Source organism: Apiospora hydei, assembly GCF_038363865.1.
Source record: "Apiospora hydei strain CBS 114990 chromosome Unknown utg000009l_segment0_segment0, whole genome shotgun sequence".
In the NCBI taxonomy this organism is placed as follows: domain Eukaryota; kingdom Fungi; phylum Ascomycota; class Sordariomycetes; order Amphisphaeriales; family Apiosporaceae; genus Apiospora; species Apiospora hydei.
The window spans coordinates 2,288,615-2,310,782 of NW_027117368.1; the positions used below are offsets into that span (position 1 = coordinate 2,288,615).

The window sequence follows — 22,168 nt, forward strand, 5'->3', positions numbered from 1 at the left end:
GTACCTACGGAAGCCTGCCTACCGTGCACATGTGTCAGGCGGGCAGTATGCGGTGCATCGCATCGTGGCCAAAGGTCTGGGCGTGGGTGTTGTTCCCAGTCCGACGTTGTTTATTTGATTCGCTTCTGCCGCCGGGCGGTTGGGCCCATGACGTCCGTTTGCTTAAGGTTAAGTGATTAGTACGTCATCCAGTTTTTATGTCACATCTCGGGTTACTTTGTTTCTGGACACACTCCAATTATCAGATCTCTGGAACCCAAAAGGCAAAGTCGCCGGGGTTTCATGGTCAAATTGAGTTGCGCATCTCGGATTCTAGTAGCACTTGCTTCAGCATATGTTAATTACGTCCAAGTCTTCAGGGCCCTTGTTCACCACCACAACTTACGTGTCTGGCGACCTACCTGCATGTAACAGTAGATACGCATACACTCTGGGGTACATATATCATTCATAAGTACTTGAGGAGCTGCGAGGGGCCCAGAGGGCTATTTGATAGTAAGTAGATCGCATGTGGGTGATTTTGAGGTCGTGAGTGCCATTGAGACTCGAGGATTGCAATACTCGTGTTGCTATTGTGCTTCCGAATCGCACTTCTTAGTTTATATTATCAAGTCTTCTTCTTGTATGACGCCGTTTTGGCCATCTCCTTCGTCCTCATCTTCATCATCATCCAGTCCATGCATTGGATAGGTGAGGATTGCGGCAATACCGCCTAGGGCGTCCAACCTCTGGCCACTTTCGTGGTCGCTACTGAGAATCCTGGCTTCGCCGCCATCTTCCCGCACCCTGTCAACCAGTGCAACGTACTTTTTCCTCGTGGCTAGGTCCAGGCTTCGGAAGAGGGAGTTGTTGACCATCAACACACCCCCACCCCCTTCCGACAGCGCCCTCGTTGACTGCTTTCACTACCGTCGAGACACCGTACCATGCGCGCCCGTCGTCCTTGCGGAGGCGAGCAAAGAGTTCGTCCATGTACCGCGTCTCCTTGGAGAACTTCATGTCTTTCATCGTTGCCAGAACCTCGGGGCTCTTCAGGATCTCGTTCAGGCTGTGCAGATGCCCGGAAGACGAGTGCACCACTGTTGCTTCCTTGGCCATGGCCATCATGGTCTTGTCGGCCCTCCTGGTTCCCTCTTCTGATATGTACTTTTTGAAATCTCCCGCTACGAAGCCGGGGCTTGCCAGCAGCAGAGGGCGAGGAGTGCCGAAATCGATGCTTCGCATGAGCGTCGTCAGGGTCTTGTCGAAGAAACGGCGCATCCCCGAAGTCTGATCCGAACTAGCCGCCCGCTTCTTGGGTATTGTGCTCTCGACGCGCTGTTTTAGAATGGTCCGATATTCGGTAATAAGACAGATGTTGGCGACTCCCTCCTGCATAACCACAGCGGCGACGGTTCCCTCCTTGTCTTGCTTCAGGGACTCGTTCAGGGTCTCTGTTGCGACCGAGTCCCAGCCATTCTTTTTCCATATGGTGAAAGGGCGGCTCAGCTCGAGATCGAGGGTGTGGTACTGGCCGATGTTGACGAAGCTGTTCTCGACGATGACGGTGCCAGTGACGTGCAGCGCGGATGCGGCCGTGTCGAAAAAGGTCGACGTGACTCGTATGGTGAGGTCAGTGTGAACGCGCTCGGAGTGGGTGCTTCCAGTTTTGGATTCTGTGGTGACCTTGCGGACGGCGTGAGCTCTGATGACATCTTCGGGCGATATCAGATTGTTGGCATGCCACATGTCTTCGGGCTCTACAGGTAGCAGAGTCACGCTGCCTTCGCCAACGTCATTGAGGCGTTGGGAAGACTTTGCCCCGACCAGTTGCATGGTGGCTGTCTTGCCTCGTCCTGCTGTCTGCCTTTGTGTGCGACAGAAGTAGTATCGGAGGATATTTGGGAAGTTGATTCGTGTGGCTCCAAATATGCGGTATTCCTGATTCAGGTCTATTGGTAGGTAGGTATTTTTATTTTTTGCGACGGCCTGCCCCAATTCAGTAGTGGTAGATCTCTGTCAAGCTGGAGGGTTGCTGGCTAAAATCGATGCATTTGCCCCGCTGTCGTCACTGCTTGGACTGGTCGATAAGGCCCAGTACTGTGGCGGGGTTGGGTATCAGGGCGGACTCAGTCAGACAGGGCGCTAACGGCAGGGTCATCAACTGGAATAATTCCCTTGAGTGGCAGTACAGTTCGCTTCGATTTAAAGCCGTCAACATTTATATGTTCTCATGTGCCAGTAGAAGTGACTCTCGTCAAACAAAGATTTCTGAGGTGGGACATAATAACAGAAACGCGCTTTGATAATACTCAAGATATTCCATTATGCTCACGTCTTTGACGTCAGCAACGAATTTGTTACTCAACCTGGATGTTCACAATGGCTGCCAGATTGGCGATAAAAGTGCATGTGGGATGCACCCTTATTGCATACTTACCTATCTACAGATGGTTTCTGGACATCTTATACTTATCCATGAGTAGTAGCCTTGGACTATAGCGTTATAGTTACCATGAATGGGTAGGCAATTCTCAAACGACTGAAATCAAAAATATTCAACTGCACCAAGCATGAGCCTGACATGCCCCAGATATCCAATAACGGCCCAGCCCGACGCGCGATGCAAGTGGGACGCTCGCACCGATTGATCTTAGTGTTTTCCGCTCGGCTAACTCTCTCTATACAAGTATACAACGAACAATCTCGTCGTTGGGTCGCCAGTTGCTGCTTCGCGTCGGTCTCCAACCAAGGTCAGACGTGGTAGTACGAGTTTATGTACCTTAAGGCTGTCTCGAGACCATATGCCATCCCAGGAGGTGCAGCGCAGGTCATGTCGTAACCTGGTAGTCTCGAAAAAAGTTCATCTCTCATGCAGCTGCCAGGAAATGATTACGAGATAGATTAGTCTGCCCGTTTCGCATGCAGCAAAAGCAATCATTTGTTGGCGTAATACACCATGAACATGCCAAAGGCCCTTGGCGGCAATGGGACGGCTGAAGAACCGCAAGTACATTTTTGATGATATGTCGCTACATACAACAGCGTGTGCCTATCAGCGATTATTTGCTGCCCTTTTTAGATGCAGACAGCAGTATATTCAACGGATGTGAAAACAGGCCGGTAGATCAACCGCGTTCCACCAACAAGATTGCCATGAGAAAGTCAGGCATGTAGTATCCGTATATATTGTTGGCCTACACCGATACCAATAGGAAGAGTGCCAGAAGAGCCAAGGAGCCAAAACCCCAGACACGGCCTGCCTAGTCTCGTCCTGGCCTGTGGTCATCTTCCTTTTCTGCAGTCCGCGTGACCGCCAGGACAGCAGCCATTGGCCCAGGCACACCGTCGGAGCATCCTTACATCCTTGCCGCTGAACCTGACCTTCCACGGTAGGTGTGTTATTGGACGCGTGGGTTGTCCATTCCAGAGACATGTATTCAACGTAAGCCAGTGGAGGACTGCCTCGTTGATGGATACACCATGCGTGCATCGCCCCGTATAAATTATAGATTCGTCACGGCTTGGTTGGCAGTTAGAGGTAGGAAATCGTTATGTGATGGGCGGCAGTTTTGACAATAAAAAGGGGCAATTCTATAGACTGGGAAGAGAGTGTGTAGCTGAATAAGAACAAGCCTTTGACCCTTTGCATGTTTGCCGATCTTTGCTCTCCAGGTCTGGAGGGGGTCTGGGGAAACAAAAAGAAATGGAATCCGGGGTGCTTGAAATGAGGGGCCTGGGTTGATCCCGGGAACCAACCATGTCCCCTTGCATTCGAGCTTCATGGCAAAACGACCGGGGGTTGGAAAGGTTGGTAGGATGTAGGTAGGTAGGTATACTTTGTGTCGGATCTCCGATGAATTACATTGCGTGTTTCTATTCCCCATGCATACATACAAACAACTCACCTGACCCCAGCAGCCCTGTTTGGCCAGTGTGTGTAAGGATGTACTGTTGCACCCTGTATTGCTACGTCGGGATATGATCGTCGGGGGTGAGGCATTATATTCCATCTGGCTGAAAAGGCCATCAACAGTCGCCTAACTTCAGTTACGAAAGCCGGGCCAAAGAAGTCAGACAGGAATACAGAAAGATAGGTCCCTACATCCTAAAGCAGGTAAACTTGAATGCAGTTGCCCACCAAGGATGATGCCCCGGACGGACGGACGGGCGGGCGGGATGGTTGAAGGGCATACATGTACTTAACTATGTGCATGTAGACATACCATACCTACCTACACACTACGTTGTATATACATCTTCGTACATGATCGAAGCTTATACGCAGGAAGCTTCTTCCAGCCAGGGATAGAGGAAGTGGTAATGGCATTTTAATTAGTTTCCAAGTCACACTCCTTCACCGACCACGAGAGACAATGTGTATACGTGGCTAGGTGGTCATCTATCACAAATTGGCTGTCTACTCGCCTACGTTCCTTTACTAAAGGATCACACCCTCCCCGCGCGCCACCTCCTCGTCTTTTTCGGTTGTCGCTCTTACTACACCTAATCGGGTCTCACGCCATGTCCCTCTCGCATTCAATCAATCGCACTCAACACAAACGACAGACAGTCCGGCAGGCATCAGCTGTGTCCATCATCGTGTTGCTTTTGTAGCCTTACTGGAACGAACCCACCACTTTTCGGCCTCCTCTAGGTTATCCCCAAACCACAAAGACACCCAAATCGCAAGGGCGTCCGGCCTCATTCCAAGAAGGCCGCTTCACTTACCACTGACCCTTCCGGCTATTTGCGGTCTGGCTCTGGACAGGGAATCGGGAAAGCGCAAAGAAACACCACAAATCTCATTGCGCACAGAACTGGACGCTCGTCGTTTGCGTTTCCTACACTATACGATACAGTGTAGGACATCGCACGACTTGAAGCGAAGAATACTCAGCAAAGATGATATACTTCCCAAGGTAGCCTTCGGTCTCACTTTGCTGTGGCAGCTCCTTTTATTGCACGTGAGCACTGGTGAAAGGTACTACGGACGCCGCGGCATTGGGACGAAAACCGGGAAACAGCATCAGCCAGCCGCTAGGTGACCAAGGGTTTTGACCAAGGGCTCTAAGGGCTCATAATAATCTTGAGTGTCTTGTTTTGTAGAGCGGGCGCGCCATGGCAGCAGTCGAGTTGTGTCCCCGGTATAACTTATCCGAGCCTGCTGAGCCATGGGCCAGTCATACAATGGACTCCCAGAGACTGCACGAGACAGCTGGAATTCCGACCTTACAGTTGCTCCAAATCAGGATCTCAGCCCCAACGTATCTGCCAGACAAAGGGCTGCATGTCAGAAGCATCACCGGCTATGACGGGTTCTTCGTCCCCATGCCAGATGGAAATATCCTCCCTGAATTTCCGGTCCATGAGCTCAGCAGAACGACGTCGGCGATAGATGGGGGGTTACGACTAGACCTTGATTCAAGGCCGGGCTCGACAAGTGTGAGATCCTCGTCAGAACGAGATAGTAACCGACTCGACAAGACGCCAGCATCTACCCCGGGCAAATCTAGGGGCATTAACTCGGAAACCGGACCGAAAGATCCGCCAGGCCCTGGGAAAAGAGACAGCGTGACCCCTGATATATCCAAACGGCAGAGAGCTCCTCATGACGTTGATGGCCCGAACACCAACCATCTCCCATGCAAGAAGAGGCGCCTGCGGCATCGACTTATCACTTCGCGCTTGTCGCAGCCCTACTCCTTGCCTGCGACGCATATCCTGAACAGAGAAACCGGCGAAGACACGCCCGTGCTCTCGCGGTTCCTCAAATTTGCGGCCATGGGCCCCAAGAAAGCGGGCCACCAGACCGCCATGGTACGGAAGGCGGCGATCCTCAACCGCGTACGACTGAACGTGAGGCAGGCCGCCGTGACCAGAGGACACGACCGGATGTGGCGCATGTCGGACATGAGCGTCATGGGCCATGGCTTGCAGCTGGTGACGGCTTCCACCGGGGCCATGTTTCCGGGACGCGGTAGCGCCGCCGGCATGTACCTACCGCGCGTTTGGCGGCCGCATACAACTGGCACACCCGCCTCCGGCACTGCGGCTGCCAAGGACCACCACTGCGGCAGCAGCCATATACCCCACCAGGCCGGCATGAGCGACTCAAGTAGATCTTCTATTGGTGATGACACCGCCATGAACCCCATCTCTGCACAACCACCGCAGCGGCAGCAGCAGAATCAGTCTTATCCAACAACAACAACCGTACACACGCTCGTCACAAGTATCATGACGCCTCTTCACCACGATGAGGCAGAAGAGTCGACCGCCTTCCCAGTCATCGATGACGACTATCGATATGCTGATCTTAGTGACGACGATATGGACGATGTCTATACCGACTTTGGCGCCTTGTTCAGTGGCGGCGCTGCTAAGTCACCTGGAGATGGAACGAGGGACGATGAAGAAGAGCACTTCTATGAAGAGTACCTGGACGAACTTGACGGTATCCCTTGGGCTTAGCTGTGTGCATATGTTGGAAAAGGTACGAACTCGCCATATCGTTTGTCCTATGGGCGCGTATTAGCCCTTGGAGAGAAAGGGGCTGCGCATATTATATATAAGTATTTGACAAACCCGCAGGTGACTCGTATCGTTGGACGGCTCGGAAATGGTCTAACAATTATATGTATTGGGCTTTATAAGTCGATCCTGATCTTGCCCAACAACGTACCGTATATACTACAGCGCCCGCCGTCGTTTGGCAGCGATGTCGGTTTCCAAACGTGAAGAATAATACGTAGTGTGGCCTAGTATGAGCTCGTATGTAGGCCGTGCCGCGCACCCAGTTCAAGCATTTGCGCCGTGTCAATGAGGTGCACTTCCTTCGGAACCCTCGTTCTACAACATACTGAGTAGCAAATTGCCAGCCCCAATGTCTATCGCGACTGGCATTACAGGTCACCAATGCAACCTATCAGATCATTTCAGTAGCCCAGCTTCTCTTTGTCCAGACACATCCTAGGTCTGTAAAGCTGGCATATTCAATACCGCTGCTGCTAGAGAACAGTGCTTTGCAGATATCGGCCACTAGGATGTTACCAGAATCTCTCTTGGGTGTTGCTTCTCGTCCTGGGCTCCGGATTGCCTTGGGAAAGTCAATTCAGACCGGCTTCTCCTAACATGAAGCGAGTATGGCATTGCACCGTAGGAAGCTGTCAGAGGTCGGTTCAAGACCAAGGGCTCAAACCTGGGGGCTCTTCGTTTCTTCGCGGCACTCATCCGAATCAGTCGACTGCGTTCAGCTTCTTCGCGCGATCCAACGCAATGTCCACCATGGCCTTGATGGCCTCCTGCTCTTCCTCCTTAGGGTCGCCTCTGTCTATCCGCCTGCGCATGTCCTCCATGACGACGGGCCGACTCCGGCCGTTGACGAAGACGACGTACCGCAGGCCGGGGAACCTTTGCTCGTACTCGTCGTTCAGGGCCTTGAGCTTCTCGGCCTCCTCGGCGCCCCCCTGGTTCAGCTGTGCCTGCTCGGCTTGCGACTGGGCCGACTCGACCTTCTTGGCCCCGAGCCGCGGGTGCGAGCCCAGGATGCCGTGCAGCTTCTGCTGCTGCGGGCTGGGAGTAGTGCCGAAAGAAGCCGACTGGGAGGCCAGGGATGCCAGCAGCGAGCCGACGTGCCGTATGAGCGACGTATATGAGGAAAGAGGGGACTCGTGGTCCGCCTCTGATGTTGCAGGACCAGGACCACCGGCACTCGAATCGGCGGTAGGTGTACGCTTCCGTCGCAAGGTCGGGAGGACGAGGGTGTGCAGCTCGGTCGATCGCTCAAAGAGGGTATCCAGCACGGCGATCTGAGTTTTGATGGGCGCTGTCGATAACGAGTCGATAGGCGGAAGCGAAGGAGGAGGAGGTGCAGCGTTGGAGGGGGCGGGCGCGGGGGCGGGCGCTGCATCGGGTGTGGCCGACGGCGCTGGCGCCGCCGTAGACGACGATGAGGCACTTGAAGCTTCCATAAATTCGGAAAGTGTCCGGCGTGGTTGTAATTCGACGTAGGGCGGCGTTTCTACGTTGCTTCGCTCTTTGGTTGTGAAGCCGACGCCGAGTTCGTTGTGGTTGGGGATGCGTTTGATCCGTAACTTCAATTCCATGGGCGTGAATTGAGGCATTTTGGGGTCGTCACGTTGTGATATCGATATCGTTCCAACATGGTCCTCATCCTGCATGTGCTTGTGCTGTGCTCTCTCCCGTCTCCATGCAAGCTGGACACCAGATGCTGGTAGGTACTGCACACGCCCCGCCGATTGACGGCCACTAATGATTTGATAGACGGCTCTTTCTACCGGCCCAGTAGCGTCCAGTATCGGCCACGGCTGGTATGAAACTCGCCAGAGACCTACGATTCATGGCTCAATACATTCATTCTACCGGTATTACCTACAAGTACGATGGCGAGAACACTAGAATCATTGGTCCGGTGTTTTTATCTTCTCCTCCGGCTACATACCTATGTGTGATCCCAGTGTTTACCACAGAGGAACCTGTAGGTAAGTACGACATGCCTGTACACGTAAGGACTTTAGGTATCGTCGGCACGGGCAAGGTTCAAGCATCCATTTGGTATGCTTGGTACCAGCATTGAACTTGAAGTATGCCAAAGCAATTGCCCGGCTTCAATGTTCAAATGATTGATAATCTTGACCTCAGTGATGCGATGCAAGGAGCGGCAGCTGCCTGAACTGACCTGAAAGCAAGTGAACCCAAGCACAGGCCTAGCGCCAGTGGCTCCACTAATGGGTCCTGACCAGAGCTGCATTGCATGAGATTGATCAATTGGATTTGGCCCAAGTTGACGAGGCTGAACATAAATCTTCCCGACCTCTCCCATATTCGTAACAGATGCGCCCGCCGCAACTGCACAACAGCATCACATATCCAAACAGTCAATATGTTGTGCGCAAGTAAGTCGCCATTTGTCATATTTGCATTTCTTACTATGTAGCTACTAACTCGTGTGCTATAGTCTCCGGCGAGCCTGCCGAGGAGCCTGTTATCTCCAAGATCTCAGGTACGTCCCTTCATCCGCTGCCTCGCCGACCCGAGCTTCGTGGACCGGTACTGACTCTCCGTAGGCAATGTCTTTGAGAAACGCCTGATCGAGAAATGGATCGAGGAGAACGGAAAGGATCCTGTCACCGGCGCCGACCTGACCCTCGATGACCTTCTACCCGTGAAAACGGCACGCGTCGTTCGCCCCCGACCGCCTACTCTCACATCTATTCCCGCCCTGCTTTCTACCTTCCAGAATGAATGGGACGCCATGGCGCTCGAGTCTTTCAATCTGCGCGAGCAGCTTCAACGCACAAGGGAAGAGCTATCCACTGCGTTATACCAGAACGATGCGGCAGTGCGCGTCATTGCTCGCTTGACCAGAGAGCGCGATGAAGCGAGGATCGCCCTCTCCAAGGTGTCGGTTTCGAACAACCGCAACGCCACCGCCAACGATGCCGCCGATTCCATGGCCATCGACTCGGATACTCTACCCTCCGAAGTGGTCCAGGTGATCGAGGATACCCAGGCGATGCTGTCTAAGTCGCGCAAGAAGCGCCCGATCCCCGAGGGTACCGCGACCTCGGCCGATATCTCTTCCTACGCCGTCCAAGGACCTGTCCCCGGCCCTGTCGAGGACATGTCAGCATTTGCGCACAGGGATGGCCATGTTGCTATTGGAGGACACAGCGGCCAAGTCGTTTTCTACAACAGCGTGCAGTCCAAGCTGGAATATACATTAACGCTGCAAGAGCCTGTGACAGCATCCGCGTGGATAAACTATAAGATCGTCTTGGCCACAGCGAGTGGCTCGGTCAAGGTCTTTGTCGACCAGCAAGAGGTTGCCAGCTTCTCTGAGCACTCCGGGCCCGTGACAGGCTTAGCTGTCCACCCGTCGTTGCAGCTGCTGGCCTCGGTAAGCTCGGATAAGAGCTTTGTATTCTACGATCTTAAGGAGAGCAAACGCGTGGCTCGCGTCTTTACGGATTCCGGTAAGTCAAGACAACAAAATCCCCATACATGCCATCTATCTTGCCTACTGACAGTTGTGTACTAGCTTTGACGACTTGCGCGTTTCATCCCGATGGGCATCTTTTCGCCGCCGGTACTGCGTCGGGCGAGATCAAAGGTCTTCATGACGGCCACGGGCGAGCAAGCCACGTCTTTCTCGCTGGGTGCGCCGGTGCATGCTATTGTTTTCTCGGAAAACGGATTCTGGTTTGCTGCTGCGGGTGAAGGCGAGAACATTGTGACAATCTTCGACATTAGAAAGCAGGGCGATGCCGCCAAGGTCAAGACATTCGAGACTGGTTGCGCCGTTCAGAGTCTCGCATGGGACTACTCGCAACAGTTTCTGGCCATTGGTGGATCTACGGGGGTCGTGGTGCAGCACTACGCAAAGAGCAGCAAGAGCTGGAGCGAGATCTTGAGGTCAGACTTCCCAGCGAAGGGTCTCGATTGGAGCCCCAACGCTACTCAGCTGGTGGTTGCGGATCAAAAGGGTCAGGTCGCCATCTTGTCGACCCAGGAGTAGTGGACTTTGGGGAAATGGGGGTACAAGGTGGGAGTGACTCCCAAACCAATACACCGCCGGATAATCAAGATTTGGCAGGGGAAGTGAATTTGGGTGGTAGAAGCAGACTGTTGTGAAAGCAAATAGCGAAACATGCATACGGCAATGGTGCCAGCGGAAAGGGTCGTCGAGCGAAGAACGGGTGTCTAGTTTATAGTCGATACTCTGTACAACAACCACGGGATACTGAAATGCAGGCCTCAGGGATCAATATGTTAGGTAATGATACCAAAACCTTGAAGCCTTTTACAGCGACGACACGTGGCGAATGTTTGGTTGACTGCATCAATGTTGCTGTCCAGAAGAGTGACATAATCATCATGCCTGGTCGATTGCATATTTGATGCGTCGGCGATCGGCGTTTACGGAAATAATTAGAGCATTTTCTCAGGTAATAACATGTATGTAGGTACTTCACTCTGGGTACGCCACCAGTAAGTGCACATGAGCCGGATGTGGCACGTCCTGTGTTAAGTAACCACCGAAGACCTCCTTTTGGCCATGCCATGGGCATCTGGGCATCTGGGCAGCTGGAGGCGAAAGCCAGCCATACGGGATGGGAAGGAACAGGAAGGTAAGTACCTACCTTCCGTTCCCAACTTCCAGGTTGTCATCCGAGATCAAACAACAACAACTCGCTCAAACTAGGAGGATTTGCTCTGGTTTCTTTTCCTTATTCCTTTTCCGTCACGTTACGCCCTCGAGGTCCCGTCGCCCACAACAGTGCCCTGGCAGCCTCCCCCTCTTCTTCTTTTCCTTCCATAGCGAACCCCATAGCATCCGTCTCCATCTCGCCAACCCGCGACGTCACGTCGCAGCGTGCAAAGAGGTCAGGCTGTATGCACAGAGGCGCCATGCAATCGCAAGCAAGGCTGTAACAGAACCGGCTTACTCTAGGCCCGTCATTTTGGTATGTTAATAAATTCGATTCATGGTCACCCTCAACTTGCCCCAATTGCCCCTCTCTACCTACACATGCAAATTAGGCGCGAGGACTCTCGTTGCACGATTTCTATTGGCACGGAGTCTGAGGTCCCTTGGTCCCAGCCAACTGAGCCGGAAACTTACCATATCTATTTATCTGAACTGTTGCACTGTGGAGAGGCCTGGGTGCACCGGTGCTGACAATGTGTTTCTCCAGTGAGTGAATAGAGCGTCGGAGGCAAGCACAGAAGCCACAATCCCCCACAAATAGGCAAGCAGCTCCGTGCCTTGCGCATGAGCAGCTTGACTTGGGACATTTCTCAAAAATTAAGTTATGGCCGACTCGCTTTCCCCGGCATCATCACCTTCGCCTTACTTTGGCGCCCCAGAAGCTTCCTCGACCCTAGCCAACGATTCAGACTTTGACTCCTCCGACGCCCTCTCGGACACAACCGTCGACAATATTCACCCAGGCGGAGAAGACGACGGTGACGCCGAAAGCCTCGGCAGTACAGATAGCGAAGAAAACGCCCTTGACCTTGGTGGTCGAATTGCACCGGTCGAAGTGCAGTGGTGGCACAACCGAGCATCCCCATCCGCCACTACAGTCACGGAAGACGAAGCCTCAGAAGACATTGCCGAGGATCTTGACGACTTGTTCTCCGAGACCGACGTTGAATCGCAGCATCTGGACGGCGAACCATACCATCCCCGAGAAATATCGGACTCCGAACACGACAACGGCGCCGACTTTTTTATGCCCAACGGACCTCTTTTTGTTCGTCAGCACAGTGATTTCGAGCAGGCCCCGGTTAGGTTTGATGCTTGGAATCCCCCGCCCGCTTATTATCAAGCAGTCGATCTTATTAGCGACGAGGAAGACGAGCCAGTCCACCGTCACATCGACATCGACAGCCTCTTTGGCGACAGTGACCTAAGCCCGTCACCAGATCGATCACGCCAGTCCTCCCACTCTTCCGGCAGCCTAGACTATCTGCAAGCCGTGGTTGATTTTGAGGAAGAATACGACGAAGACGACGACGTTGAAGAGGTTCAAGAGCTACCGCAGCTGAGGTATAACGCCCAAGGAATACCCGGCTTTGGTGAACAATTACCCTTCCCCAGGATGGACCTGTTCTTTGGGGGCAGACAGGCGCGACCCCAGCGTGACGAGTTAGTGGGTGTCGAGGTGCGTCGAAGTGTTGGTGCCGTGAATGGCAGGAACAATCCAGCAGAACCTGCAGTGATTGATTTGACGGGTGACGATGGAGAGGATCAGGCCAATCAGTCCCAGAACGCAAGGCGGCGACAATCACAGCACCGGGACAATGCTCCACGGTTGAATCGCAGTGATAGTAACTATATTGGCAATCAAGCCGTGATTGAACTAAGTTCAGATTCGGAGGACGGACTCAGTCCACACCCCCAACCAGCCGGTGGTGAATTGCGAGGTCGGTCGGCATCTCGAAGAAACGCGCACCACCACCATCATCATCACCACCACCACCACCACCACGCACAGCGCGCGCAACGACCCCCCAACGGCAACGGTGGCATAGCTAACATCCGCACTCCGACGCCTAATAACCTCGGTTTGCGGCAACTGCCCCCTCTTCCGCCAGGGCCAGCAGCACCCGTGGCGGCGCAATTGGTGAACTTTTTCAACCGGGGTCCTCTCGCCGGTTTCTTCGGCATGGGAAATCACATTCGTGGGCCGGCCCACGCGCCGATTGACGATGATCTTATGATGTTGGGGGAAGACGGCAACTACAATGCAAATCCTGGTCCATTCGCCAATCTGAATCGAGAACTCAACTACGGACAGCACCCTTTCCAACCTCGGCCTGGACCTGCGCCAGCTGGGCCGCTCAAACCCCAGCATGAGCCCCCTCATAAGGCTCAAGATGGTTTCACTCGTGATACTGGCGGTGAAGAAATCCTCATCTGTCCCAGCTGCGAAGAGGAATTGACCTACGATCCGGACGAGACTGCCGAGAATGGACCGCCCGCGAAGAAAGCGAAAACCCGGAGGGACCCTCAATGCCACTTCTGGGCTGTCAAGGCCTGTGGACACGTATATTGCAAAAGATGTTACGACAACAAGAACCGCAAGACTACAACCTCCAAACATCCGCACAAGGTTGGCTTCAAGCCAGACCCGAACAGAGCAACAAAAACTCTTTGTGCTGTTGACGGCTGTACTTCCGACGTCAGCACCAAGCCTTCTTGGGTCGGCATCTATCTATGATGCTGCCTCTCATCATCACTTGTACTCTTTTAACGACCTCTTCATGACGATTCACGTTGTGACCATATACTATTTGCTTTGCATGGCGTTGAGACCGAGGGTCCAGGATGGCTGCATGCGCTGGAGTTGGGCGTCCCTTTGTGGAATGGAAGAAATAAATCATGGTCCTAGTCTGGATCGTTATTGCGTGGACTCTCGAGAGCCTTCATTTCGTGGCAAAGCCTTTATTCGAGCCCCCGAATCGTTGAGTTGGAAGGTGGCAAGCGACACAATTCAGCAGCGCGTCTAGTTCATCTGCGAACTATCGCATTGGCTTCAAGCATGAGCAAAGGAATCATTTGCGAATCATAGACGCTTTTGCCTCAAATTAATAGACTGAATCTACAGACCGTGTCCATTGCCAAGTATGGGGTTTCCCCAAGTTGAACTGCGAAGTTAACTAATAGGATTCATCGAGTGACGACTGTCATGCCCTTTATAAATGCAGCACCCATATCGTATTGGACGTTCCATGCAAATGCACCGGTATGCAGCGCATGTCTTTGCGGTATATATGCGCTACAATTACGTATTGGCAAGATTACGACTGGTACAGTTACCCTTAAATACCCGAATTTTCTTTCTATTTGACTGATGGTAATTGGCGAATTTCTAGCACAAACTGTGGTACTGGCATTGAGAGGTTCGACCAGCCAACATCGATTGATCCCTGATGTCGCCACACAGCCCGGGCCGCCCAGTGTATCCTATATATGGTAACCATCTCTCAGGCACTCCTCATCGCAAGGCACCACAGCCTTTCCCTTCTGGCATCAATGCCTTCAGCTTCCTGCACCTCTCCGCCCTTTGGCCTTTGCTCAGCTGCAAAATGCAATCTTTCACGTTCTCTTCAACCCTTTTACAGAATACTTTGCTATTCCGCTGAGACTGCACGCATCGATGAAGTAAGATCCAGGTCTCGACTTTGCGGTTCCATGGCGGTTGCCCAGTGTCCGGAGAAGCGCATGTGTGACTTCGCTCCCAGGCACGACTTGGCGGTAGAGGATTGGCACGCGAGTGACTAAGATTGCCGTCTTTCCCAGCGAGGCGCCTTGCTGTCGCCGACACAAATATCATATACTGATCCCTCTTGCGCTATTGGAGGCAGAGCTGGATCATGCATAGCGGCCTTGATACTACGTAAACAGCGTCGTATCAGACCAGGCGCTGGCTGCTTTTCCTCGGGCCGACCTTGCTCTTCAGTTGCAGGCACCGCCGGCGTCACTAGGCAAGTGGAATCGAACGAGTCAGAGTCCTTCACTCCATACTTCGCAAGAATGTCTCCCATGGATGCAGTTTGCTCACGAATGGTCTTTTCGGCGGCCTCGAGTCGAGTGTCCAGTTCTTGTGCGGCTCCTCTCCGTTGAGACAGGTGCCCGTATACGCTCCCATGGCCGCCTTGGGTCGGGCATGAGTTGAGTTCGTGTTGTCCCCACTGGGCGTTTAACTGTCTCATATCTGCTATTATTACCAGAATCGCCACGAGGCGGTTCGTCGCTGCGCGCACTGCGGCCGTGAGACGTCTCTCGTCTTCGGCCGAGAGTTGGAGGCTTCCAGAAGAATCGGGGTGTTCGGATGTGCCATGCATGTATTGCAACAAGAGGAACTGGGCTGGCTGGCAGGCGGCGCATAGAGCGCGAAGCTTCTGTTTCTCGCCGTGGGACAAGGCAGGGCTCGTCAGAGCGAACTTTGCACTTTTCAAGGCGCTTTGAAAACATGAGCTGGCTGTCTGATGCTCTGATTCTTGGACGGCAGTTGTCCCGTTGATTTCCGCAAACTGTGATGGGGCAAGTAAGGGCGCGGATGCAGCGTCTGGGAGCCCCTGCGGCGAAGTTTCGTCAAGGCCCAGTTCCAGGAAACGAGAGCCGCAAATGTTGCGGCTCGCCTTTGCAGTTGATGCTTGCGTACGGCGGGCGTTGACAGGCAAGTCCTCTGGCAGTTCGTTCGTCGGCGGCGCCGCATTGTTGCCGGAGGTCGTGCCAGTGTTGTCGGCACCTGTGTTTCCTTTCGGGGAACTCGGGCTGGCGGTATAAGGGCTTCGTACCAACGTCGAGTTCGGCTTTTGGCTTCGAATATTCCTTGTCGGCAAGGGGCGGCAGCTTCCCTGCTCCCGCGAAGATGCTTCCTGCATTGTGCACTCTTGTCTTCCCATACGACCGTTAATCGGAAAGGAAGGCAGACCGTCTCTCTCGCCTCGAAGCTCCGTATGATGGAGTTGGGGTCCCTTCAAGCCTCTCCGGGAGTTGGATCCGTATGAGAGTATGCTAGCAGAGACGTCTCTTCTTCCGGTCTGTTCTATAATGAGTCTCCTCGGCCTGCTTGGGCGTGGTAGGTAGGGGCAAACCCAGGATGTTCAAATGATGGAGCTTGGTTTTGTCTCGACTCACCTCAGTTGATAATGTTCGCAATATAGCGAGACTATACAACAAGGGAGCAAGTACGAGTAAAGCTATTACTGCTTGATGCGACAGTTCGAGGAGATTGATTCGAGGCTTTGTGGTCTTCCTTTTCTTTTCCTAGGAAGGACTTTCTGGATTTCCGAGGCATTTTCTCATGGTATGCGCAGAGTCTGGTCTTGAGCAATAATCTTATTTGCTCTTGAGCGTGTGGGTTCTTATTTACCATTTGCCAGACTTCCTGTCAGAAAGCCATCTTGGCTCTTGATGATTAGCAAACGCTCCTCTGCAGGCGCGGAGGCACGCTAGGATGCGTGCGATGATGGACAGTTATAGTGATAAAGAACACTGGCGCCTGACACGAAGCTTGCACTTCAGATGTGATTGATTCATCGTGTAGTTGACTTGAACCTGGGATGGAGCATCGCAGACTGGATATGGTTTTGTAGCGATAACAGCTCATTCCGTCTCGGTGCTCTGACCCGGTAGAATAGTCAATTGGGCATCGGCAGACCGCGCGTTCTACAGTCAAGCTATATGCCACTGGTTCAAGTTGTGAGTTCTGACTTTCAATGTTAGTGACCGCGTGAAAGTTGTTGGGTCAATTGCAGTAAAGTTTTGAGGTGGAAGCCCCTGGATAAGTATGTTTGGTGTGGATGGTCTGATTGCTCTTCTAAGATGTAGCTCAATAAGCGCAGAATTGACAACAACCAAAGAAAGCATCTTGGCGCAGGGGAAGCGCGCCGGGCTCATAACCCGGAGGTCCTTGGATCGAAACCAAGAGATGCTAGGTTTCAATCTTTTGTTATTTTTGATACTCGAGATTTTTCAAAACACAGTAAATGTTTCGCTTACCTTTTTATATTATTGCCATTTACGCTTTGCGATCTTTCATTTCTCGTTTTTAAATACTCCTTTCTCTCTTTCTTCTTCTCCCTTCTCTCTGAGTGCAATGGGGTACGCACCAGCAATGACTCTTGATCGTGGATCTACCACCTATACGCTACTTGCTATGTGCCTTCTAGGGGAAGACCCCAACTTGGTACCTCAGGCCCCGTCCTACGAAACCCTCCTGTTGGCGCTTACACGATCCAATTGCCATGGCATATTCGGATTGTCCTGGTGGGAGACGCTGCATAGCACAAGTATACCATGAACTGCCGAGTTATTGATTAGGCCCTGAGGGGTGTGCTGCAGGTTCCCCAAGTCCTCCAATACAGCTTCTTGATTCTGCACGACGGGCTCCGATAGCAGGCATCATGACAGCCGAAAACTACCAATCAAAGAGAGGACCTCGAAGGATGCGCTCTACATGCTATGGCGCGATTTCCGCGTGCTTGGGCGAATACTCTATGGCGTGATCAGCTTCCCCGCGTCCTCCTTATGCAACTTGGAGGCTCGTGTAATGTGTATGACAAGCCTGGCTTGGTTACATAGAGGCAAATATAAATAACTCCAGACTCGCTCTTCTGGAAGTAAAGGTACCCAGGGTGGCTGATAATCGTGTCCCAAAGGCAGGCGTCATTCAGAGACTACAGCATGGCTCCTAGCCTCCTATCCGAACTTCCCATTCCCTCCCTGCACTCCAAAGGGGAAGCGACTACAGAGAGTGCAACAGCATACCCCAAGCCTCTCCAACTAAGCGGTGCCTTGAGTAAATTTGCCTACGAAGAGACCACCCCGGTGATCGGGAGAGAGTATCTCAATGTGAATATCGTTGACGACCTGTTGAGCGCCACTAATGCGGATGAGCTGCTTCGGGACCTAGCCATCACCAGTAAGGCTTCATCACGTCCTCTACACGGCTACAGGACGAAAACTCACATATTTAACCACAGTCTCCAGGCGCGGTGTGGTCTTCTTCCGTGCCCAGGACAACCTCACGGATGAACTCCAGAAAAGCTTCGTCCATCGACTTGGCCAGCTCACCGGCAAGCCGTCCACCTCGACGCTGCACATCCACCCGGTCCTCAACAACTTGTCCGAGTTCGGCGTGGATGACGCCGAGATCAGCACCATCAGCTCGCAGGCGCGCAAGTCCGTCTTCAACTTCACGCAGGCCAAGGGGCGCCGCTACGACGCGGCGCTCTGGCACTCGGACATCCAGTTCGAGCCCAACCCGGCCGACTACACGTCGCTGCGGCTGACGCAGCTGCCCTCGACGGGCGGCGACACGCTGTGGGCGTCGGGCTGCGAGCTGTACGACCGCTTCTCACGGCCGTACCAGCGCTTCTTCGAGGGCCTGACGGCGCGCTTCGTCGGCGACGGCTTCCTGCGCGCGGCCGCCGAGCACCCGGACCGCGTCCGCCTCTACACGGCGGCCCGCGGCAGCCTCAACAATGTCGGCGCCGCGCTCGAGGCCGTCCACCCCGTCGTCCGCACCAACCCCGTCACGGGCTGGAAGAGCATCTATGCCCTGGGCCCGTTCCCTAAGGCCATCAACGAGCTGGCGGAGCCCGAGTCGGACGAGCTGCTCCGCAAGTTTCTTACGACGATCCTCGAAAACCACGACTTGCAGGTCCGCTTCAAGTGGCGCAACAAGAACGATATAGGTAAGTACGAGATGAGGTAGAGTGTGTTGTTGGTCCGGCAGAGCCCAGAGTCGCCGTTTTGTTTAGGGAAGTGAAGCTAATACAAGACTTCTCCGTTTTCCAGCTATCTGGGACAATCGTAGTGTGTTCCACAGCGCCACGTTCGACTACGATAACCTTGGCGACCGGTTTGGCCATCGCGCAGTCGGCATCGCTGAGCAGCCGTACTTGGACCCAGATAGTAGGTCCAGAACCGAGGCTTTGGCCGAGGAAAACTCGTAATGCGAAAACGAGGATCGAGCTGGATAAATGCCGTCTGACCAACGTGGTTGACTTTATGTCGACTACTTATATTTCCTTGGGGTATATGTGTTTTGGGGGGGATCAGTGAAGGTTTGGTCGATTCTGGTTTGGCCTGGTTATATTGCAAATAGTTTGGTATATGATGTCAGGGAAGTGAAGTTTGTTCTTATAATGTTAGGTTTTTCGATAATTCTATGGTAATTGAAAATGGGAAAGTAAGCATCGTAGAGTAAAACTTCGGTCTGCTGCGCCAAAACAGTCCCGGACCGGAACGACAGGGAGCAGAGCTCAAGGAACGGCCCCACGCTCCCGGCATTGGCAACTTTTCCCACCGACAGACCATCCCAACACCAATCCTCGCCCAGTCAACATTTCGATACAAGCGCATTCTTCACGACAAACGCACACACACACACACTCTCTCTCTCTCTCTTCTAGGCCCACACAAATACGAGAGCTGTGCAATACCTACTGCGCCGTCTTCCAATCTGTACACAGCGAACCCACCCCGACCTCCGACCGACAAGATGTCCGACAAGATAACCGCCAAGAACCTCAGCTACGACCAGACCCTGCCGCCCTTCCTCGCGCGCCTGCGCGGCCACCAAGCCCCCGACGGCGGGCCCGACCCCATCCTCGCGGCGCGCCGGCGCACCGCGCGCGTGCGGACCGCGAGCGAAGAGGCCGAAGACGCGCCCCTGGTGCTCGACGAGGCCGGCAACGTCGTGGACATGAAGGCGGGCGAGCTGCCAGACGATGACGACGACGGAAACGCCACCGAAGGCAATAAACTAGCCCCAGAAGCAAAGAAGGTGACTACTACGGAAAGCGCAGCCGGCGAGCAGGAGGAGGAAAGCTCGGCGAAGGAAACCGCGGCGGCCACCATCGGCGCGTCCAAGAAGCGCAAGGTGGGTCGGGTGATAGGCGCAGACGACGACAACGAGAAGGACGAGCGCGAGGTTTCCAGAGCCGTCAAGGCGGCCAAGGCCATCGCGGGTGGTGGTGGTGGAAATAGCGACAAGAAGAAGAAAACGGAGGAGAAAACGGCGGCGGCGGCGACACCGACGACGAACCCGAAGCCATCTGGAGGAGGCAAGAAGAAGGCCAAGAAGATCAAGCTGAGCTTCGGGGACGACGAGGCGGACTGAAGTAGCGGCCGCTATCGCGACGATCAGATCCCACCTCTTCAGAAACATAATGGACGGCCGATGCTGCTGTCCAGTTTCTCGAGACGCCACCCTCCCACCCCATCATCAGGCTACACTTGATGGCAGTCACCGTTATTGGCGCCCGTCAGACATATGTTGTCACAAGTGAGCATTCTCGTCGACAACAGACGCGGAATCATGCCCCGACGCTTGTAACCTGCCCTGTAATCCCATCGACTCTGACGAATCGATGGCACAAAGCTGCCATGGCGTGGGCGTCGCCACTGAGCTTCATGCTCGGCAAGGTATACTACAGGTAATGCTTCGGCACCCAAGTCTAGCCAGTATCTTCCCGCTGCGAATCTTAGATCGCACTTCCCAGTGCCGGTACAGTAGTAGATATTACTAGAAAGGAAATCGACTTGATGGACGAGTGAAGTCATAATCTCAATTTTAAATGTTTATATCACCGCCTGGATATACCACACCCAAGCCGCTGCTCTAAAACTACTTGATTAATCATTCAGTATAAGCTAAAAAAAAATAAACGCCATGAACCCCTCGCCAATGCATGACAGGATGCCCCCTGATGATGTTACCCAGGGAATTCCAATGTGATAAGCCTTCACGCCCTCTCCTTTTTCCGAAATGTTCCGCCTCATAAATCCATACACTACTCTATATATACCAATAGAATGTCTCCTGATGCCGCCAGCATCTTCGACCGCGTCAGTCGCCTAGTATCGCGACATCCGGTTGCCATTCGAAGGCGAGTATCCACGATCGTAGGCGCTAGATTGCGCGTACGGGCTTGGGTCGTCCATGTAGACAGTCGTTCGGTGATCTTCCTCAGGGAGGAGATCTTTGACCTCCCAGTTGTTCATTCGCATTCCCACGGAGAACTCCAGATCTTCCTTTGTGATAGAATCCCAGTACTAAACGAAAACCATATCAGTATATACAGAGGACACGACGGCAGCCGCCGAGGAGAATGGGTTACATACCTTGTAGACCATCATAACGGCTAGCAAGTTACAGATTGTAGCGAAGAATAGACCATCCAGATAGTGGGAGGTCGCGTTGCAGATGGTGGAGCTGAACGCGTAAAGGAGCACCTGGCCGACGACGAAGAAGAAGACGCCGAAGGCGATGTCACCGAGCGGCCAGCGGTCCTGCAGGGTGCGGGAGACGAGCATGACCTGCATCACGACGTAGACGACCAGCTGAATGGCGTTGAGCAGGTACAAGACGGTGAAGAGGCCGACCGTGTTGATGGGGCCCAGGCCAGCCCACGACTTGAAGGTCGCCAGGGAGACGAGGAAGGAGATAGCAAAGGCGGCGAAGGAGCAGAGGCGCAAGAGCCAGACGGACAGAGGGGTTCCGTCCTCGTAGAGCTGGAAGCCGACAAAGCCGTTGATCAGCAGGCAGGTGACGAGGGATGAGGTGAGGCCGGCCTGAATGGAGACGAAGTAAGGGTAGGGGTCGGAGCCGGGCGGCACGACGCCGGCGTCGACGATGAGGGAGAAGAAGCTGAGCAGCATGTAGAAGTAGAAGAAGGCGAGGATCTCCTTGCGGCCGACGGCGGTGAACTTGCCGCGGATGTGCAGGATCATGATGATGGTCATGGCCAGGGAGAGGATGTGCATGAAGCTCGATGCGCCCTCGAAGATGAGCGTATTGGCTAGCTCAATATTGCGGGCGTAGCAGTCCGGTTCGATGCCGACGCCGCTCGAGACGGCTCGGATGGGCCCTACAGAGGCGCATAGCGGCAGCGGCGCCGTCTCGCAGAGGGTGGTGAAGTCCCCGAAACCACCCATCGTTTCTTCCGAGGAGCGAAGAGGCGGGCGTTTGAATCCAGCGATCCTCCGGCCGAATGATGGGGTCCCAGCAATGGGGGGTACGAACGAATGCAGTTGACGATGAGTCGCGGTGATAATTCTATCGGGTTGTGTGTCGTCGGCTCGGATGTGGTGAGACGCGAACGTAGTGGTGGTAGTCGTGCCCGGCGGCTAAGCGAGTGA

At 53.7% G+C, this 22,168-nt stretch overlaps 10 protein-coding genes across 10 annotated transcripts; 5 read left to right on the top strand and 5 right to left on the bottom strand.

The window, feature by feature from the left end:
- Positions 1 to 599: 599 nt before the first annotated feature.
- Positions 600 to 1,815, bottom strand: PG997_012487 (uncharacterized protein; the record flags this gene model as incomplete). The annotated part of the gene is made up of 2 exons (XM_066816801.1): positions 600 to 786; positions 866 to 1,815. The coding sequence occupies 2 exons, from the start codon at positions 1,813 to 1,815 to the stop codon at positions 600 to 602; spliced, it is 1,137 nt and encodes a 378-aa protein (XP_066662493.1).
- A 3,495-nt stretch (positions 1,816 to 5,310) lies between these two features.
- Positions 5,311 to 6,453, top strand: PG997_012488 (uncharacterized protein; the record flags this gene model as incomplete). Its single annotated transcript, XM_066816802.1, has 1 exon — positions 5,311 to 6,453. One exon carries the CDS (start codon positions 5,311 to 5,313, stop codon positions 6,451 to 6,453), a length of 1,143 nt encoding a protein of 380 aa, XP_066662494.1.
- A 764-nt stretch (positions 6,454 to 7,217) lies between these two features.
- On the bottom strand, positions 7,218 to 8,105 carry PG997_012489 (OHCU decarboxylase; the record flags this gene model as incomplete). The annotated part of the gene is made up of 1 exon (XM_066816803.1): positions 7,218 to 8,105. One exon carries the CDS (start codon positions 8,103 to 8,105, stop codon positions 7,218 to 7,220), a length of 888 nt encoding a protein of 295 aa, XP_066662495.1.
- Positions 8,106 to 8,884: 779 nt separating this feature from the next.
- PG997_012490 (cell cycle control protein) lies at positions 8,885 to 10,519 on the top strand (the record flags this gene model as incomplete). Its single annotated transcript, XM_066816804.1, is given in 5 exon segments — positions 8,885 to 8,897; positions 8,960 to 9,004; positions 9,069 to 9,977; positions 10,043 to 10,097; positions 10,108 to 10,519. 5 exon segments carry the CDS (start codon positions 8,885 to 8,887, stop codon positions 10,517 to 10,519), a joined length of 1,434 nt encoding a protein of 477 aa, XP_066662496.1.
- Positions 10,520 to 11,231: 712 nt separating this feature from the next.
- PG997_012491 (uncharacterized protein) lies at positions 11,232 to 11,464 on the bottom strand (the record flags this gene model as incomplete). Its single annotated transcript, XM_066816805.1, has 2 exons — positions 11,232 to 11,430; positions 11,451 to 11,464. 2 exons carry the CDS (start codon positions 11,462 to 11,464, stop codon positions 11,232 to 11,234), a joined length of 213 nt encoding a protein of 70 aa, XP_066662497.1.
- Positions 11,465 to 11,816: 352 nt separating this feature from the next.
- PG997_012492 (uncharacterized protein) lies at positions 11,817 to 13,730 on the top strand (the record flags this gene model as incomplete). The annotated part of the gene is made up of 1 exon (XM_066816806.1): positions 11,817 to 13,730. The coding sequence occupies one exon, from the start codon at positions 11,817 to 11,819 to the stop codon at positions 13,728 to 13,730; it is 1,914 nt and encodes a 637-aa protein (XP_066662498.1).
- Positions 13,731 to 14,790: 1,060 nt separating this feature from the next.
- On the bottom strand, positions 14,791 to 15,900 carry PG997_012493 (uncharacterized protein; the record flags this gene model as incomplete). The annotated part of the gene is made up of 1 exon (XM_066816807.1): positions 14,791 to 15,900. One exon carries the CDS (start codon positions 15,898 to 15,900, stop codon positions 14,791 to 14,793), a length of 1,110 nt encoding a protein of 369 aa, XP_066662499.1.
- Positions 15,901 to 17,704: 1,804 nt separating this feature from the next.
- Positions 17,705 to 18,737, top strand: PG997_012494 (taurine dioxygenase family protein; the record flags this gene model as incomplete). The annotated part of the gene is made up of 2 exons (XM_066816808.1): positions 17,705 to 17,942; positions 18,004 to 18,737. 2 exons carry the CDS (start codon positions 17,705 to 17,707, stop codon positions 18,735 to 18,737), a joined length of 972 nt encoding a protein of 323 aa, XP_066662500.1.
- A 789-nt stretch (positions 18,738 to 19,526) lies between these two features.
- Positions 19,527 to 20,147, top strand: PG997_012495 (uncharacterized protein; the record flags this gene model as incomplete). The annotated part of the gene is made up of 1 exon (XM_066816809.1): positions 19,527 to 20,147. The coding sequence occupies one exon, from the start codon at positions 19,527 to 19,529 to the stop codon at positions 20,145 to 20,147; it is 621 nt and encodes a 206-aa protein (XP_066662501.1).
- Positions 20,148 to 20,884: 737 nt separating this feature from the next.
- PG997_012496 (chitin synthase export chaperone) lies at positions 20,885 to 21,964 on the bottom strand (the record flags this gene model as incomplete). Its single annotated transcript, XM_066816810.1, has 2 exons — positions 20,885 to 21,082; positions 21,152 to 21,964. 2 exons carry the CDS (start codon positions 21,962 to 21,964, stop codon positions 20,885 to 20,887), a joined length of 1,011 nt encoding a protein of 336 aa, XP_066662502.1.
- Positions 21,965 to 22,168: the final 204 nt, after the last annotated feature.